Source organism: Nelumbo lutea, chromosome 2 (assembly GCF_056320005.1).
Source record: "Nelumbo lutea isolate HS-2025 chromosome 2, American lotus-T2T, whole genome shotgun sequence".
Taxonomy (NCBI): domain Eukaryota; kingdom Viridiplantae; phylum Streptophyta; class Magnoliopsida; order Proteales; family Nelumbonaceae; genus Nelumbo; species Nelumbo lutea.
The window spans coordinates 87,128,139-87,143,204 of record NC_142685.1 but is presented as its reverse complement, the minus strand read 5'-3'; the positions used below and the strand labels follow the sequence as shown (position 1 = coordinate 87,143,204).

At 39.4% G+C, this 15,066-nt stretch overlaps 1 protein-coding gene across 12 annotated transcripts in view; it reads right to left on the bottom strand.

Moving 5' to 3' along the window:
• The window catches only part of LOC148871727 (transcription factor TGA2.2-like), a 66,213-nt gene extending 51,648 nt beyond the window's left edge, over positions 1–14,565 (bottom strand). Inside the window, exons 1-7 of one of the 12 annotated variants that reach the window (XM_088969057.1) lie at positions 13,948–14,516; positions 13,816–13,862; positions 13,436–13,680; positions 13,094–13,223; positions 12,024–12,127; positions 9,441–9,517; positions 9,109–9,303 (exon numbers count right to left, since the gene is read on the bottom strand). In XM_088969057.1, the coding sequence (XP_088825183.1) occupies positions 9,109–9,303; positions 9,441–9,517; positions 12,024–12,127; positions 13,094–13,107 (390 nt within the window). In that variant the 5' untranslated portion in view covers positions 13,108–13,223; positions 13,436–13,680; positions 13,816–13,862; positions 13,948–14,516. Of the gene's footprint in view, positions 1–9,108; positions 9,304–9,440; positions 9,518–12,019; positions 12,128–13,093; positions 13,224–13,435; positions 13,686–13,815 lie in introns of those variants that run through there. The other 11 variants (XM_088969055.1, XM_088969056.1, XM_088969054.1 and 8 more) reach the window with 11 other exon arrangements.
• Between the last annotated feature and the right edge of the window lie 501 nt (positions 14,566–15,066).

Sequence of the window (15,066 nt, the reverse complement as noted above, 5' to 3'; positions counted from 1 at the left end):
ACGCCCAGCCTTCATCCTTCTCTTCCCTCTCATCAGTTCTTTCCTAGCGAATCTTGGATTCAGCCTTTCTGAGGAGCGTCGCAGTGGGCTATGCTCCTCCGAACTTCGTCGGGAAACCCACTGCAACCCCGGTTTTTTCTCCAACTTCCGTTATTGCGCACAAGCCCCCCCTTTCTCGCGACTTGGGACAATGATAGACCATTAACATTGTCACATGGGCCCTTCCAATACTGTCCCGCCTCAACCTTCACCCTGCCCGACCCACCCGCCACCTTTAACAACTCAAACCAGACCTTTCGGCTCCCCAACCTATCCTGCCTTTTCGCCACGTCAGCAAAGGAAGAGTAGCCCGCCATTAAGTTGTTTGATTCAAACCTATTTGAAATATTTTCCCTAAAAAGGTTTCTTGTCATTTGGTTTTCCCCAACCGGCTCAGTAACCCCAAAAAAACCTTTCATCTGCTCCACCTTTTCAACTCCCAACCTATGCCCTCCACGTGTCCACCACCCAGCCAGCTCATCATCTTCTAACTTAGGAACACCTCCCCACCACGACCGTTCAACCTCAGAGGCCACCCACACCTTGTACCAGGCTTCATCCGAGCATATTTCAATGACCCCTGGCAGGTTCTCGTGCCTTACACCAGCAACCTGTAACTCCACGGCACCCTGTTTTCGTTTATCAGCTTTCACCAAGATGCCTCCCAGACATTGCACAATGTGCTCAAGAACAGAGTTCCACCAAAGGTGAAATGGAAGGCCTACAAGCTTCAGTTGGACACACCCATCTTGGACTTCAACTTCCTAAAGGTCTCTTTTCCTGTGCCTCGTTTTTTAGTGCTCTTTGCAAGCCCCCTATCCCTCTTTCCTTTCCTATTAAGGAAGTTTGGTGTCAACCGATTCCTTCAAAAATTAAGGCTTTTTGTTGGGAAGTGGCTTAGGGGAAAGTTAACACTCTAGATTACCTACAAAAGAAGAAGTTGTTTCTATGCATTTCCCCGAACTGGTGCACTCTATGCAAATCTTGTTACCACTTACTAATCTCTTGCTCCTTTGTTGCAGATATTTGGGAGTGGTTTTTCTCTTTGCTTAAGTGTAGGTGGAACATGCCAATGGAGATTAAGATGTTGTTTGATCCAGCTACCATCGTGTGGCCAAAAAGAAGGGGAAGAAATTAAATTCTAGGATTTTCCAAGAGAAGCAGAGAAAGCAAACAAGAAATTATGGATTGTGTTTTGACCAAAGTAATACATTGGCTACTAACTTTGGATCTATTTAGACAGTTCTCCTTCGATGATATTTGGAGGAATCAGTTATCAGTGGCTTCTAGTTCAGTACAGAAGACAAAAACAATCCAGGTCCATCTGGAATTGGAGTCATAAGAGATAGGGAAGGAAATCTCATAACACTTTTTTCAGGACCAGTGGGGAATGGAGACTCTATAAGGGCTGAACTGTTTGCAGTCCTACAAGGTGTTCAGATTGCAAAAGGGATGAACTTGGAAAACCTAGTGATTTAAGGGGATTCCAAGGTGGTGGTGGGCTGGTTAAAAGACCTAGATTCAGTGATATGGTGTTATCGAAACAAAATGAAGAAATTCAAATGGTTAACACAGCACAAGGTGTTCATATTGCAAAAGTGATGAACTTGGAAAACCTGGTGATTTAAGGGGATTCCAAGGTGGTGGTGGGCTGGTTAAAAGACCCAGATTCAATGATATGGTGTTATCGAAACAAAACGAAGAAATTCAAATGGTTAACACAGCAGATGAGCTTAATTATACAATGGGTGTGAAGGGAGGCAAATGCTATGGTTGATTCATTAGCCAAGCAAGGGGTAACTAGGGATCAATTGTTTTGGGCTCAGTTGTAACTTGTGTGCTGTCTTTTCTTCGGGTGAAGCTGCATCTCGTGCCTCCATTGGGGAAGCTTGTAACAGTTGCTTATCTTTTCTGATTTAATGAAATTTTAAAGAATCTTTTACTTATCCAAAAAAACAGCAATTTGAACGATCAGAACTGGAAACATAATTTAAGAGAAAAGACCATTTAGTCCCCTTCTTTTTTTATCAGCAACATAGAGAAGATCAGTTCTTTGTTTTTTTGAAGAGTAAAATGAAAATTTTATTAAATAAAAAGAAAGATACAGTCCAGTAGGTAACAAGGTGACACCTAACTTGCAATATATATATAAACAGCTCTGAACTAAACTGTTGAAAAATGGTATAGTACAATGAGTAAATGTACACAGTAAAGACAATGAAAGAAAATAATCTCTCTCCCCTTAATAACACCCTTGCCTTACAACTGTGCCCAGAAAAGAACTTGTCGTCCCACCCCTTGTTGGGCTAGTGTATCAACAAAGGAATTAGCACTACGCTTACACCAGCTGAAGGATACATCCATGTCCCTAGTTAACCATCTGAATTTTTCTTTTCATTTTTGTAGATAGATCCACATCCTCATTTCATCACTATGAAGCCAATTTACAACCAACTGTGAATCCCCTTCCACTATTAATTTCCAATGTTCCAAGAATTTGCCCTTTGAACTCCTTCCATCATTGCCAAGACTTTGCTCTGAGAGTCTCCCTCCCCCCACCAGGCCTGAATATAAAGCAATTATACTCCTCTTCATCCCTAAATGCACCTATAATTCCTGATGGTCCTGGGTTTCCCATGCTACTACCATCAAAGTTAAGTTTCATAGATCCTGTTTCTGGTGGACACCATGGATGACTAGCAACAAACTTATATCAAACGGAATTCTTTTTCTTTATCAATAACAGAAGATTCATTAATTGATTAAGAAAAAGAAAATACAAGAGAGGAGAGCTAAAATACCTTAACTCCCCACAACTGTCAAAGTACACCCAAAATACAAAAGCAATTACAACTGAGCCCAAAAAACAGAACTCCTAGGCTATTCAGCCCTTGCCTAGCTAAGCCATCTGCAAATGAATTTGCACTTCTCTTTTTTTACCCATGTGCATCAAACTTCAATGTCCTTGGTCAGCCATTTAAATTTTCTCTTTTAATTTCTGTAGTTCCAGAACCTAGAGTTGTCTTCTCTTAGCCAGCTAACTACAGTCTGAGAGTCTCCTTCTATGATCAGCTTGTTTATATGCAGGTCTTTGGCCCTTTGAACCCCTTCCAGAGCTGCTAGTATCTCAGCCCTCAATGAGTCTCCCACTCCAATGGGACCAGAATACAAGGCTATCACATTCCCCTTTTCATCCCTTATAACTTCCCCTATTCTAGAAGGCCCTGGATTACCATACTGCTGCCATCAAAATTCAGTTCCAGTAGGAGCTTGAGACCATCCTGACTGAAGCTGAATTTGCAATTTCCTTCAAATTTCTAATCAGATCTACTGAAAATTCTACACACAGATCCAAGGTTTTCAGCCAATGAATTACCCTTATACGAGTCACTTCTACCACTGCTTCCACGCTTCTCTCTTTTCTAAGAAAATCCTTGAATTTCTTTCTTCCCAAATAGTCCAACACACTGCAGCCCTAACACATCTCCACATAATCTTTGCCCTTTTTGTTGGCCGGTTGGAAGGAGGAGAGGAAGTAAACAAGCTTTGCACATTCGTTGGAGAGAGTTCCACCTGCACCCAAACAGAGAAGTAAACCATTCCCGAATAAAGTTTGCAAATTGACAGGAAATTATTAAACGATACCCAAACTCACCAGCAGCTTTGCAGAGGGCACACTAGTTAGGAGACAAACATCTATTGGGCCTTCCCAACAAAAGCTTCCCACCTTCAAAGTAATAGGTTGACACCATACCTCTTTAACTGGGAAAGACATACCAGGAGGAACAGCCAGCTGTGTTAGGGCTTTAAAGAAAGAAGCACAAGTGAAGGAACTTGAGGGAGAGAGGGTCCAAATCCTGTTGTCTACCTTTGTTGGCTCCAGGAAAACCCCATCAAGGATGGATAATAGGGATAAGGTACTGTCCAACTCTGTGTCCCTAATGTCTCTTCTCAAACCCAAGTTCCACCCAAACCCAGAGGTTGAGTTAGATGGTACAAGGAAAGTAGAAACCGGTTCGTTCTTAAAGGTAAAGATAACAAAAATAGCCGGAAACATATTTGTCAAGACGACGCCTAGGTGAGCGCCTGGGCGACAAGGCGCCCTTGGAGGCTCGCCTCGCCCAGTCGCCTAGCAGTTTTGTACACCGGGTTATAAAATACTTTTAGATTTTTTATTTTTTGACATTATAATTATAAAATAGACATTATTAAACTACAATATTCATATTATGTGTCTATTTACTAATTTCCTTTTATTATTTTCTTATTTTGTTAGGGTTTAATCAATGCAAACATTGCTAACTGCTGCATTGAACCCATGGTTCACAGTATCAATACACCTCTATGTATTGGCAGAGGTGTATCGGTATTTATAACGATACTCTCCCTATTTTTTTATTTCTTTAGTTTTCAATTTCATTTTTAAATATATATATGTTATTTAAAAAAATGGGTCCCCAAAAACACCTGTAAACAGGTATCGAGACCCCAAGATACAATATAATACACCCGATACGGGGCATAGCGCATCGAAATTTTGATCCTTGATTGAACCCTCAAAATTTTCAAAACCAGAACCTATAAGCAAGGGAAGAACTTAAAATTTTCTCTAATCAACACATTTTCTTCTTCCATGTCTTCTTCTTCTTCCACCTTTTCTTTTCTTCTTTCCTATAACAAAAGTAGGGGTTCAGCCCCTATATTTTTTGAATTTTCTTTACTTTGTTCTTTTTCTTCTCATAAAATGTTGATTTTCTAGAAACATGAAATTTATACTTTTCTTATGAAAACTATGAATAATTATTATGGTTACGGAACCTAGGGAACTACCCTAGGATCTAGGGTTTTACTTAAAAAAATCCATCGCCTAGGCGACAAGGCGCCCCCTGTCGCCTAGCCTCGCCTTGGTGCCTTGAAAACTATGGCCGGAAATTGGTCTTTTAGAGGATAATCCCCAACCCAACTTGTTCCCAAAATTTGATGAGGTGGCCTGAGTGCAAATCAAACCTGATCCAAGGAGAAAGCAAAGACAAAATAGCTTGGATTGCTTTCCACGAAGATGCCTTTGTAGTCCTTGTCCCTTGCCAGAATGATTACTCCTACAAACCACCTCCCACCCAACCCTATGGTCCTTTTTATCCTCCTCTGGCTCCCAAAGGAAATCTCTCGTCAATTTTTCCTACTTACTAGCCACCCCTACCAGGATTTTAAAAATCAATAAAAAGTAAACAGACAAGTTAGCTAAGGCATACCTAATTAGGGTGATTCTCCCTCCAAGAGAAAGAGGATTTTTCTTCCACGAAACAAGTCTCTTCTCAAACCTCTCTACAACTGGATTCCAGAACCCCCCCCCTTCTATAGATCATCTCCCAAAGGCAGACCAATGTAATTTAGAGGCCAATTAGACACCGCACACTCCAAAATATCAACACACACCATTATCTCCCCCTCCCCCAAATTTACTCCTAGGTAGCTTTTCTCAAAATTTATTTTAAGATTTGCCATTGGCTCAAAACAGTTGTATAGTGAGTTTCAAGTTCTTAATCCAATAGAGATCCCCTCCTTCACAAAAAAATATTGTATCATCTGGAAACTACAAGTAAGTGGCATGTGCTCCCCACCCAACTCTCCACCCCCTGATTAAATTCTTGGAATCTGCTCTAGAGATTAGTCTCCCCAACACTTCTAAAACCAAGGTAAACAAAAAAGGAGAAAGGGGGTCTCCTCGTCTGATTCCTTTCAATAACGAGAAGAAATCCACCATTGTCCCATTCACCAAAATAGAGTAATGGCAAGTCCTAATGCCTCCCATCACCCACCTGCACCATTTGTCCCCAAACCCAAGGTTGATCATCACCTCCAACAGGAAGGATCGATATACCAAATCATAGGCCTTTTCCAAATCCAATTTGCAAACCACCCTTTTTTCCTTTGATCTCTTGAAATCCTTGACACTCTCATTTGCTATAAGTATTTGATCTGTTAGTTGCCTCCCCCTCACAAAGGCTCCTTGGTTATTTGCTACAATGGTAGGAAGCACCTATCTAATCCTAATGGACAACAACTTTGCAATAATCTTGTACAGACTATTTACTAAATTGATTGGTCTATGGTCCCTCAGATGGTTTGATTCTTTTTTCCTTGGGAGCCAAGGCTATGAAAGTGGAATTCAAACCTGGGTTAATCACTCCTCTGTTATGAAATTCATCGATCACCATCATTAGATCCTCTTTCAATATCTACTAGCAGTCCTGATAAAACGCCATTGTAGAAGACATTTGCGCTTGGTTTTAAACAAAAAAAAAAAAAGGCATCTGGGCTTTGTGCCTTTGACCTATCCATAAAGAACACAAACCACCTCTTCCATGTCAAGTTTCCTCTTCAACCACTCCCTATCCTCTAAACTCAAGAATGGCCAATCCAACCCCTCAAACCACACCCTATTATTTATGGGTCTTCCAAAAATAGATCTAAAATGATCCGCGAAGGCTCCAACAATCTCACTTTCATTGGATAGTGTTACCCCTTCAATTTCCAAGCTTGAGAAGAAATTTTTCCTCCTTCCATTTGCCACAAGATGAAAGAATTTAGTATTCCTATCCCCCTCTTTCAACCACTTACATCCTATTTTGCCTCTAACTTATTTCCTCCTTGAGCAAATAATCCTCTAATTGTTTCAGCAGCCTCCATCTTTGTTCCTTATCCTCTTCTATAAGGCATCACCTCCCTTCCTTTAAATCTAGGTCTTCAATTTGTGCAGTCACAAATTGCTTCCTTGCCTCCAACCTCCCAAACTCTAGAAGATTCCACTCCTTAATTCAATCTTTTAGATATTGGAGCTTCTTGTGGAACCTCATTCCACTCCAGTCAATTGTAGTATTACTCTCTAGCCACCATTCTTTAACTTTCCTAATAAATATCGGGTGGCCTAACCACATGTTTTCAAACTTGAATGGAGCAGGTCCTACATTTTCCAACTCTTCCTTATAGACCACAATAGGCCAATGATCAAAGGTCGCCCTTGAAAGGACTCTATATATCAAGCTCCCCTAATGCTCTTCCCAATCATTGGAAAAGAGAAATATGTCCAGCTTAGAGCATATAGGATTCACTTGGAGATTGGACCATGTAATGTTGTTATGTGATAATGGGATCTCTTTAAGTTCAAAGGCATCCAAAATTTGGTTAAATTTTCTCATGCTTGTGTCACCCTTTGCCTAAGATTATTTGTTTCTTCTAAAAGCCTGATTACATTAAAATCCCCTCCTATACACCATGGACCATGTAATGTTGTTATGTGATAATGGGATCTCTTTAAGTTCAAAGGCATCCAAAATTTGGTTAAATTTTCTCATGCTTGTGTCACCCTTTGCCTAGGATTATTTGTTTCTTCTGAAAGCCTGATTACATTAAAATCCCCTCCTATACACCATGATCCTTCCAACAGTCCCCTGATTACAAAAAAGTTATGTTTCTTAGCCTAATATTTCCTATTCCTAGGCCTCCCCATCCCTACTTCTAGAAACCACCTCCACTTCACTAGGTGGTCTTTTTGGTGTCTCCTGGTTCCCAAAGGAAGTCCCTCATAATCTACTCTAACCGGTTTACCACTTTCACCAATACCCTAAATGTAGATAGGAAATACACATGTAGGTTAGCCAAAGCTAACTTTATTAGGGTTATCCTACCTCCCAAAGAAATGTAGTTTCTCTTCCAATTTGCAAGTCTCTTTGCAAATCTCTCAATCACTGGATACCAGAAACTATTTGTATCTAAATTTCCTCCCAATGGTAGTCCCAAATATTGCAATGGCCAGTCCCCTACATCACACCCCAACAGTCCAGCTAGCAGATTCACCTCTTCACTCCTAAATTTACTCCTGCCACACAGCTCTTGCCCCAATAACAGGGAAAACTTGTTCTGGACTCAGTTGCGATTTCTATTTTTGAACTTTTAGCTTCTTTGTAATTTGTTGGGGGAGGCTGCAACTAGCACCTCTCCAAGGGTTGTTATATGAGTTCCTAGTTTCAAATCAGTGCCTAGCTAAATAAAATTATTGTTATTCATCAAAAGAAAAAAAAATAAACACCTTAAATCTGCCCTTGAAACAATCCTGCTTAGAACATCTGCAATAAAAGTAAACAAAAAGGGAGAAAGGGGGTCTGCTTGGCTAATCCCACGCCTGGCAAGGAAAAACTCCACCACTCTACCATCTACCAAAATCAAGTAATGACGAGTCCTCAAGCAGCCCCAGATCCATTTACACCATCTATCACCAAAACCACAATGCCTCAAAATTTCGATTAGAAATGTCCAATCAACCAAATTATAGGCTTTTTTCTAGATCCAATTTACAAATCAAACATTTTTTCTTTGTTCTCTTTAATTCCTCAACACATTCATTAGCGATCAAAATCTAATCCATAATGTCTATTCTGCACAAAAGCCCTATTGTGGTGTTGGTTTTTCAAGGAAGGATGTTGTTTCTCATGGCGTTTTGAAGTGGTTTTTCTTGTGCTGTCTTTGAGGCTAAGTTTTTTTTTTTTTTTTTTGAGGTTTTTGGTTTTTGGTTGTTGTGGGTTGTACTATTTTTCAGTGGTCATTTTGAGCTTTTGGGTTTTGTTGTTTTTGTTGAGGTTTAGTTGGTTTGGTTTCTTGTTTGAGATTTGGAGTTTTGTTTTTTCTTCTCTCTCAAGTGACTTCTGGTCACTCTCCTTTGTAATTTATTTTTCCGTTTTAATAAATTGTATTTTTAAAACAATTACGATTTTCAGAACATTGGAATCCACAGAAGGAACTAATCATTTAAAACCTGCTGATTAAATGGGAAGCAAACATTGTTTCAATTTCCATCACAAAACAGTAACACAGCCTGGAAGTCTGAATTCAGGATAACCAGCATATGTGGTGCCATGTAAAATTCAAATTCTTCATCTTCTTAGTGTAAATTCTCTGCCCAACACCTTGCCCACTCCCATGAAATATAGGTTTGCAATATCAGAATGAATTGTATCAAGAAAAAGAAATACACAGAACTAGTTGTCATGTGAAGAAAAATAGAAGCTTTACCTTTTGATTTTTATCATCTGTGTCCACATCAGTTGAGGTATCAGTCCTAGGACTGGCATCTGCCATACTTGACTCGCCCCAGTTCTCAAAATGACCAGTAGATACAGAAACCAGATTAGGTTGTCCTTTTTGTGCAGCCAATCTTTGAGCTCCAACTCTAGCAGTGGATGGAGCTATTTCAGAGGAAATGAGGGACTATGTCCCAGAAAAAGATCAATCAGAACAAGAAAAGGCTATGTATTAAAGAAATAACAACACGAACAGCAGGCAAAGTGCTTATGAAATTTTCTGAATCTCAAACACATAAACTTGAAGCTCAAGCAGCTATTCACCTTATTAAAGGTACCAAACTGCAAAGGATCTGAAGCAACAGTCTGTCCACTTGATTTGGTTGTATTGAATATAGAATCTTCAACAAGAAATGCATCAGAGAATTGAATCAAATTAGAAAATCATTTGACATTACAAATGCAACTATCATAAGTTCATAACAACCCTGAAACAAACACTACTTGAATTCAAACAGAAAGCACACAAATTTTACATACTATACATATAACTAAAAAAGCAATGCTCGCTAAAAGAATTACCATGTAGTATACACTATATATGAATATATCATATGCACACATGTGTAAATACACCTAAATTTCACAAATTATCTTGTCAACAAAATGACAATGTGTTAGACAGTTTTTGTATGCCCTTAGCTTCAATCTGATTTGATATACTTTTGTTATTTAGTGGAAATAAATAAAGTGCATGTTTGATTCATGTTGTTTGGTTTAATTCTGTGTAAAACCCTAAAACTGGACATTTATAGAGACTCGTGTTAGTTTTAAATGTTCACAGCCGTTGGATAAGTCTGGAGAGATTTATTCTGCCAAGGCTGATACTGGTGTGCCACCAAGTGTTGGGATGGCCTGTCTCAGCCACTAGGGTAAGACCCGAGGCACATGCAGTATGGGATTACTTGAATCCTTGAACCGGACCAGATTTCCAGTATTGCCCTGGACCTTGGAGATAGATGGGCAAAACTGGAAAGTTACACTTGACCCCTAGACTCAATTATGACACTTCACTAGGTGTTGGATCAGGCTGCCTTTGATATGCCAATCAGTGAGATCCTTAGCGGGGATCAAAACCTGTGTATGTTGGGGCAGATTGAGAATTCATCTGAGTGGGTAATCATAGTGACAGAATCAGCCACTTTGTCGGACAAAGGGTAATGATCGAGAATGCACTCTCTCTGATGGAAACCAAACTGGCGGCAGTTGATTTCAATCGTTAGAATTTTGTTTTGCAAAATTAATATATTTATATATATATATATATGTACGGTTTCAAATTGTTTGCAAATGGTTTTAATTCCCGGGATCCATGTGAGAGGAGAGTGCGGTACTGTTCCTTGTAGCCGAGGGAGAGGTCCTCTCTTGTCGGGCAGTGCTTGATCATTAAGGGCTGAGAGGTTAAGTGTAAGACCATTGAGGATAATACCTGATGGGCTAATCTTGCACCTGCCCACAGTCCCTGGTTTTTATAAGATGGCTTGGCCCAGGGACCACTTAATGTAAGTGTTGGACCCATAGGGTCCATATGATGGACTCAAGGGGTTCATTGAGTTTTTCAGTGAATTCGGTTGGGCCTTGTATTAAAGGCTGGGCCGAACCCATGTGGCTGGTGTGTAAATCAATGCTTGGGTCCCACGCCATACAAATAAGCCTAACTGGGCAGCAGATTGGAAAGTAATTAGACACTGAACACTTAATGGGCCAGAAGCCCATTTCGATGTGGGCTGATATGATCACCCATCCTTGGGGCGAATCTGAGATTAATGTTAGTAAAAGGATTGAGCCTTTAGCCTTATCCACTCTTGGAGACCAAATTCAAATTAGATTTGAATCTGGTAACCTCCTGATAAGATCAGGAGTAAGCTAACTTTATCTGTAAATAGGATTAAGATTATCCTCTATCCAAATATTGATTTGGATTGGGATAACTCCTAATTAGGAGGTTTCTTAATCAAGAAGAAAGGACGAGAAACCCTAACAAAAAGAAAGAGAGAAATACAACAGATTTCGAATCAAAAAAAAAATCGCAAGAAAGGTTCCTGCGAATTGAGATCAGATCTCATACTCCAGAAAAAGAAAAAAAAAGGCAGTTCAGCCTTTTCGCCTTTAGAGTTCTCCTCCTGCCGCCGCCATCTCCTTTGCAAGATTAGATCTTTGCAGAAAAGAAAGTCAAGAAATCTGTTCTTCACATCAGTCTTGCAAGAAAGACTGAAATAGATTCAGTGTTTAGTGCTTCCAGATGATACTTGCGAATGATCCAGTGTGTAGGACGCACCCTGCTGGTTCTGTTCCATCCACAGCTGTGTCATCTTCAACAGGAACGGATCTTGGAGCATTCTTTGGACGTGAACACCAACTTTGGGAGATAGTGCTTCTCCGGATCAGGTATATTCCTCCCATTTGTCTTTTGGTACAGATCTGGTTTGATTATGGTTCAAGTAGAATCCTTGAATATTGTATTCTAAATTTAGGGAATATGATTCCCAGTTGGGAGAAGGTAGGAAAATTTTTGAAATTCGCCCACCCATTCCGCAACCTTTATGGCGTCCATTAGATGGATCCTACCATTCTTTTACAATGCTCATAGAAAGAAATATTATGTGAAAACAAGAACGAGAGGGGGATCCAATGATACATGCTTCTCCACAATCACAAGAGAGAGAGAGAGAAGAAACCAAAAAAAAAGAACAAAACAGTGCTTTCATAAAAACATTAATCAGGACCAGAGGAAATAATATAACAAATGATGCTTCATGAATACTAGAGACCTTACTAATTAACATGGCAAGGGAAATGCGTGCATTCAAAGTTAATATATTACGAGAAAGGGTATCAAATACCTACTTCTACTAAGGTCAACAGCATCCTCTATGCGATATCCAACAGATTTTTCAACTGCCCCAAAGTCAGATACTCGAGAATTATGGATATGATTTCCTCCCGTGCCACTAGAAGAAATGGATTACCAAAATCCATCAGTTAATAAGAATACAATCCAGAAAGAGAGGGAGGAAGAGCAGTTAACAAAAACAACTTATTAAGTAATGTTCACTAAGCATGACCGAGCTCAAAGCTATTAGTGCCCAAAGTGCAAGAAAGAAATATATGACAATTTTATCTTGAGATACTTCTATCAACTATAGAAGAAACAATATAGGGTATCCAGTATCCCCAAAGTATTTTACTACATGCAAGTAGTGCTTAGGGTATTTTGGTGACTTAATTGTGATTAAGACTGCACAATTCATCCACTGCAAATAACCATAAGAGCCTTCAGTCACAATTTATCACTGACCCAAGATCTTTTCACTGAAGATAGAGTATATTGATTTCAGAGTTTGTGCCAAGGAGAACAGAATTCTTGCACACTCAAGACATCTAACATTGGCATCATCAAAATTTTGGCAACTAATCAGCTCGGGATCATTAGAATAAACTTATTTCCATGTCAACCAGATTAATATGTTCATCTTATTCAGCCTATCTTGTTACTAAGAATATAGGCTTCATTAATTTGCAATTAGCACCAAATAGGGCAGTAATAAAAACACTGTCCATTGACATCACTAAAATTTTTGCTACCATCCATATGGTATCATGAATAATAAGCTCAATTCCACCACGTCCATATTATACAATGCATTAATTTCACAGTTAGCACTACTCAGAGTAATATTCTTTTCCCAAGAATTTTCCAATGGAACCATCTAATTTCTTTCTAATTATTACAAGTATGATCATGGGGAATAAACCCTTTTTCACTTCAACCAAACCATATTCCTGCTTTTTTCTGATTTACGTGGTTAGAATCACATATTTTCCAAATGAAGTTCTGTTTAACAATACACCTCGTATCAAATAAACATTAACGAGGTAATTCAATATAGCCGTACGATTATTGTCAAGAATATAACCTCGCCCAGTTCATGAATTTCAGGCCGATCTCTGAACTCGGTTCCAGGCCATAAATTTCAAGGAGTACAAAAAGTCACATCGAAGCTATACAAGTGATAAAAGCATGCAGAAAAAATATAAATCTCCCTCCTGTTAAAACAAAATCCGAGAAACAGTGATTCTAATGAATTCAAACATGATATGAAAAATCAAGCAAGAATAAAACGTGGAAGGCCTAATTATTCCACTAGAGAATCCACTAAAAGTAGAAAAAAGCACAATATTGGCAAATTGCGGCCGACAGATAGAGATAGTAATGAGTCAAAGAAAAGGATAAAAATGAGCTAGACTGAAAAAATTACAGTGCATGAGAAACGGGTAATGGAGGAACGAAGCTCGGCATCCCGCTCGCCGCTTCCTTATCATCTTCAGTACCAGCCCTCACTGTTCTACTCCCCATACATCACCATCGTCACCACCACCTTAATGCCCCAAAAACTTCAAAAAAAAATCCACGAATACCTTAAACCCAACCAACTCAGTGCACAAAAACAACCCTGGAATCCCAAAACTGCACCTTTCAACGTACAACGATCACGCTTAAACCCTGCACTATACAAACAATCACAAAAACCAACATTGGGTTCGACTATGATATGGAAAAGATATGATATCCGAAAAAAAGTAGTCACCCAATTAATTATCCGCAAATTACAATTAAAAAAGAAGCAAAAACCCTAACCTTCCCAGAGAGGCAAACCAGCAAAACACGATAACCGTACGTACAACCTACAAAACAAATAAAAACCTAAAAGCCCTAAAATTCAAAACCAAATCGGACAAAAAAGCCAGCAATAGTTCAAGCCACTGTCACCGAAAGACAATAAACAAAACCCCTCCACGTAACACAAAGCCTAGCTGATCAACATGAGCGTCATCACCGCCGACAACATCGATCGCCCTTCAAGATTCGAATTTCACGCCAATCCAATCTATACCCAGATGCCAGAATCCACGAACAACACTTCGGAAACCCTAATCTTCCAACCGTTTTGAAGATCAAAATCGCATCCTTTTGACTTCCTCTAACCAATGAATTTCCTACGTGCTTCAATCAATCTCTACTTGGTTCTCATTCTATCCCTATCGCCATATACTTCGATCAAGAGACCCACCTCGAACTTCGATTTTTTGTTTTGGAGAGAGAGAGAGGGGTGGGGTGACGTTTGGATCATTCCAATCTCCAGACGTCCTTTTCTACTGAAAATTTCCCACCTTTCAAAGACCCATTTTCTTTTTACTGTATTCAAAAAAAACAAAATCCTTTATTTTATCTTTCTTTGTTTATTATTTCTTCTCTGTAACTGTGTCAGAGAGACTGATTTTTAGCTCAGAGAAGAGAGAGAGAGCGCTCGACGCAGCCGAGCTCCGATACTCGCGGTGAGAAACCAGGTTTGGTAAACCTCGTCATCTTACTAATACACTTTGATTTGTGGCTAATTACACTGTTGCCCCTGTTTCTGTTTATCTTCAACGCTTTTGACTGTTGTAGACGGAAAAAGATGTCTATAGGACCAAGCACCAGACCTAAGTAATTTGTCCTACTTAGGTCTAACACCGTTGGATTAGAATCTTTATGCACATAATCGTTAACTAGCTAAATGCTTCAACAACCTTGCCTGTTGCAGACGAAAATGAGTGTGACTTAGGATCTCCTGTTAAGCGAACCGTCGGATTGGAATTTTTATGTAAGTGATGAAGGGACCTCGGGCAGTTCTACCAACCAGCAAATCAAACCGTACAAAAATTATATACAACATTTTATACCAACGAAATGAAATAAAAAAATGATAATATTTTGACTAAGCGGATGCATTGGGCAGGTGACTACCTGTTTGTTTGTACGGTAGTGGGTAAGTTTTGTCTTTTTCTCCATTTTTTTTGTCTTTTAACCGGAAACTTGAAGTGGGCGCAAGATAAACATTGGCAGTTG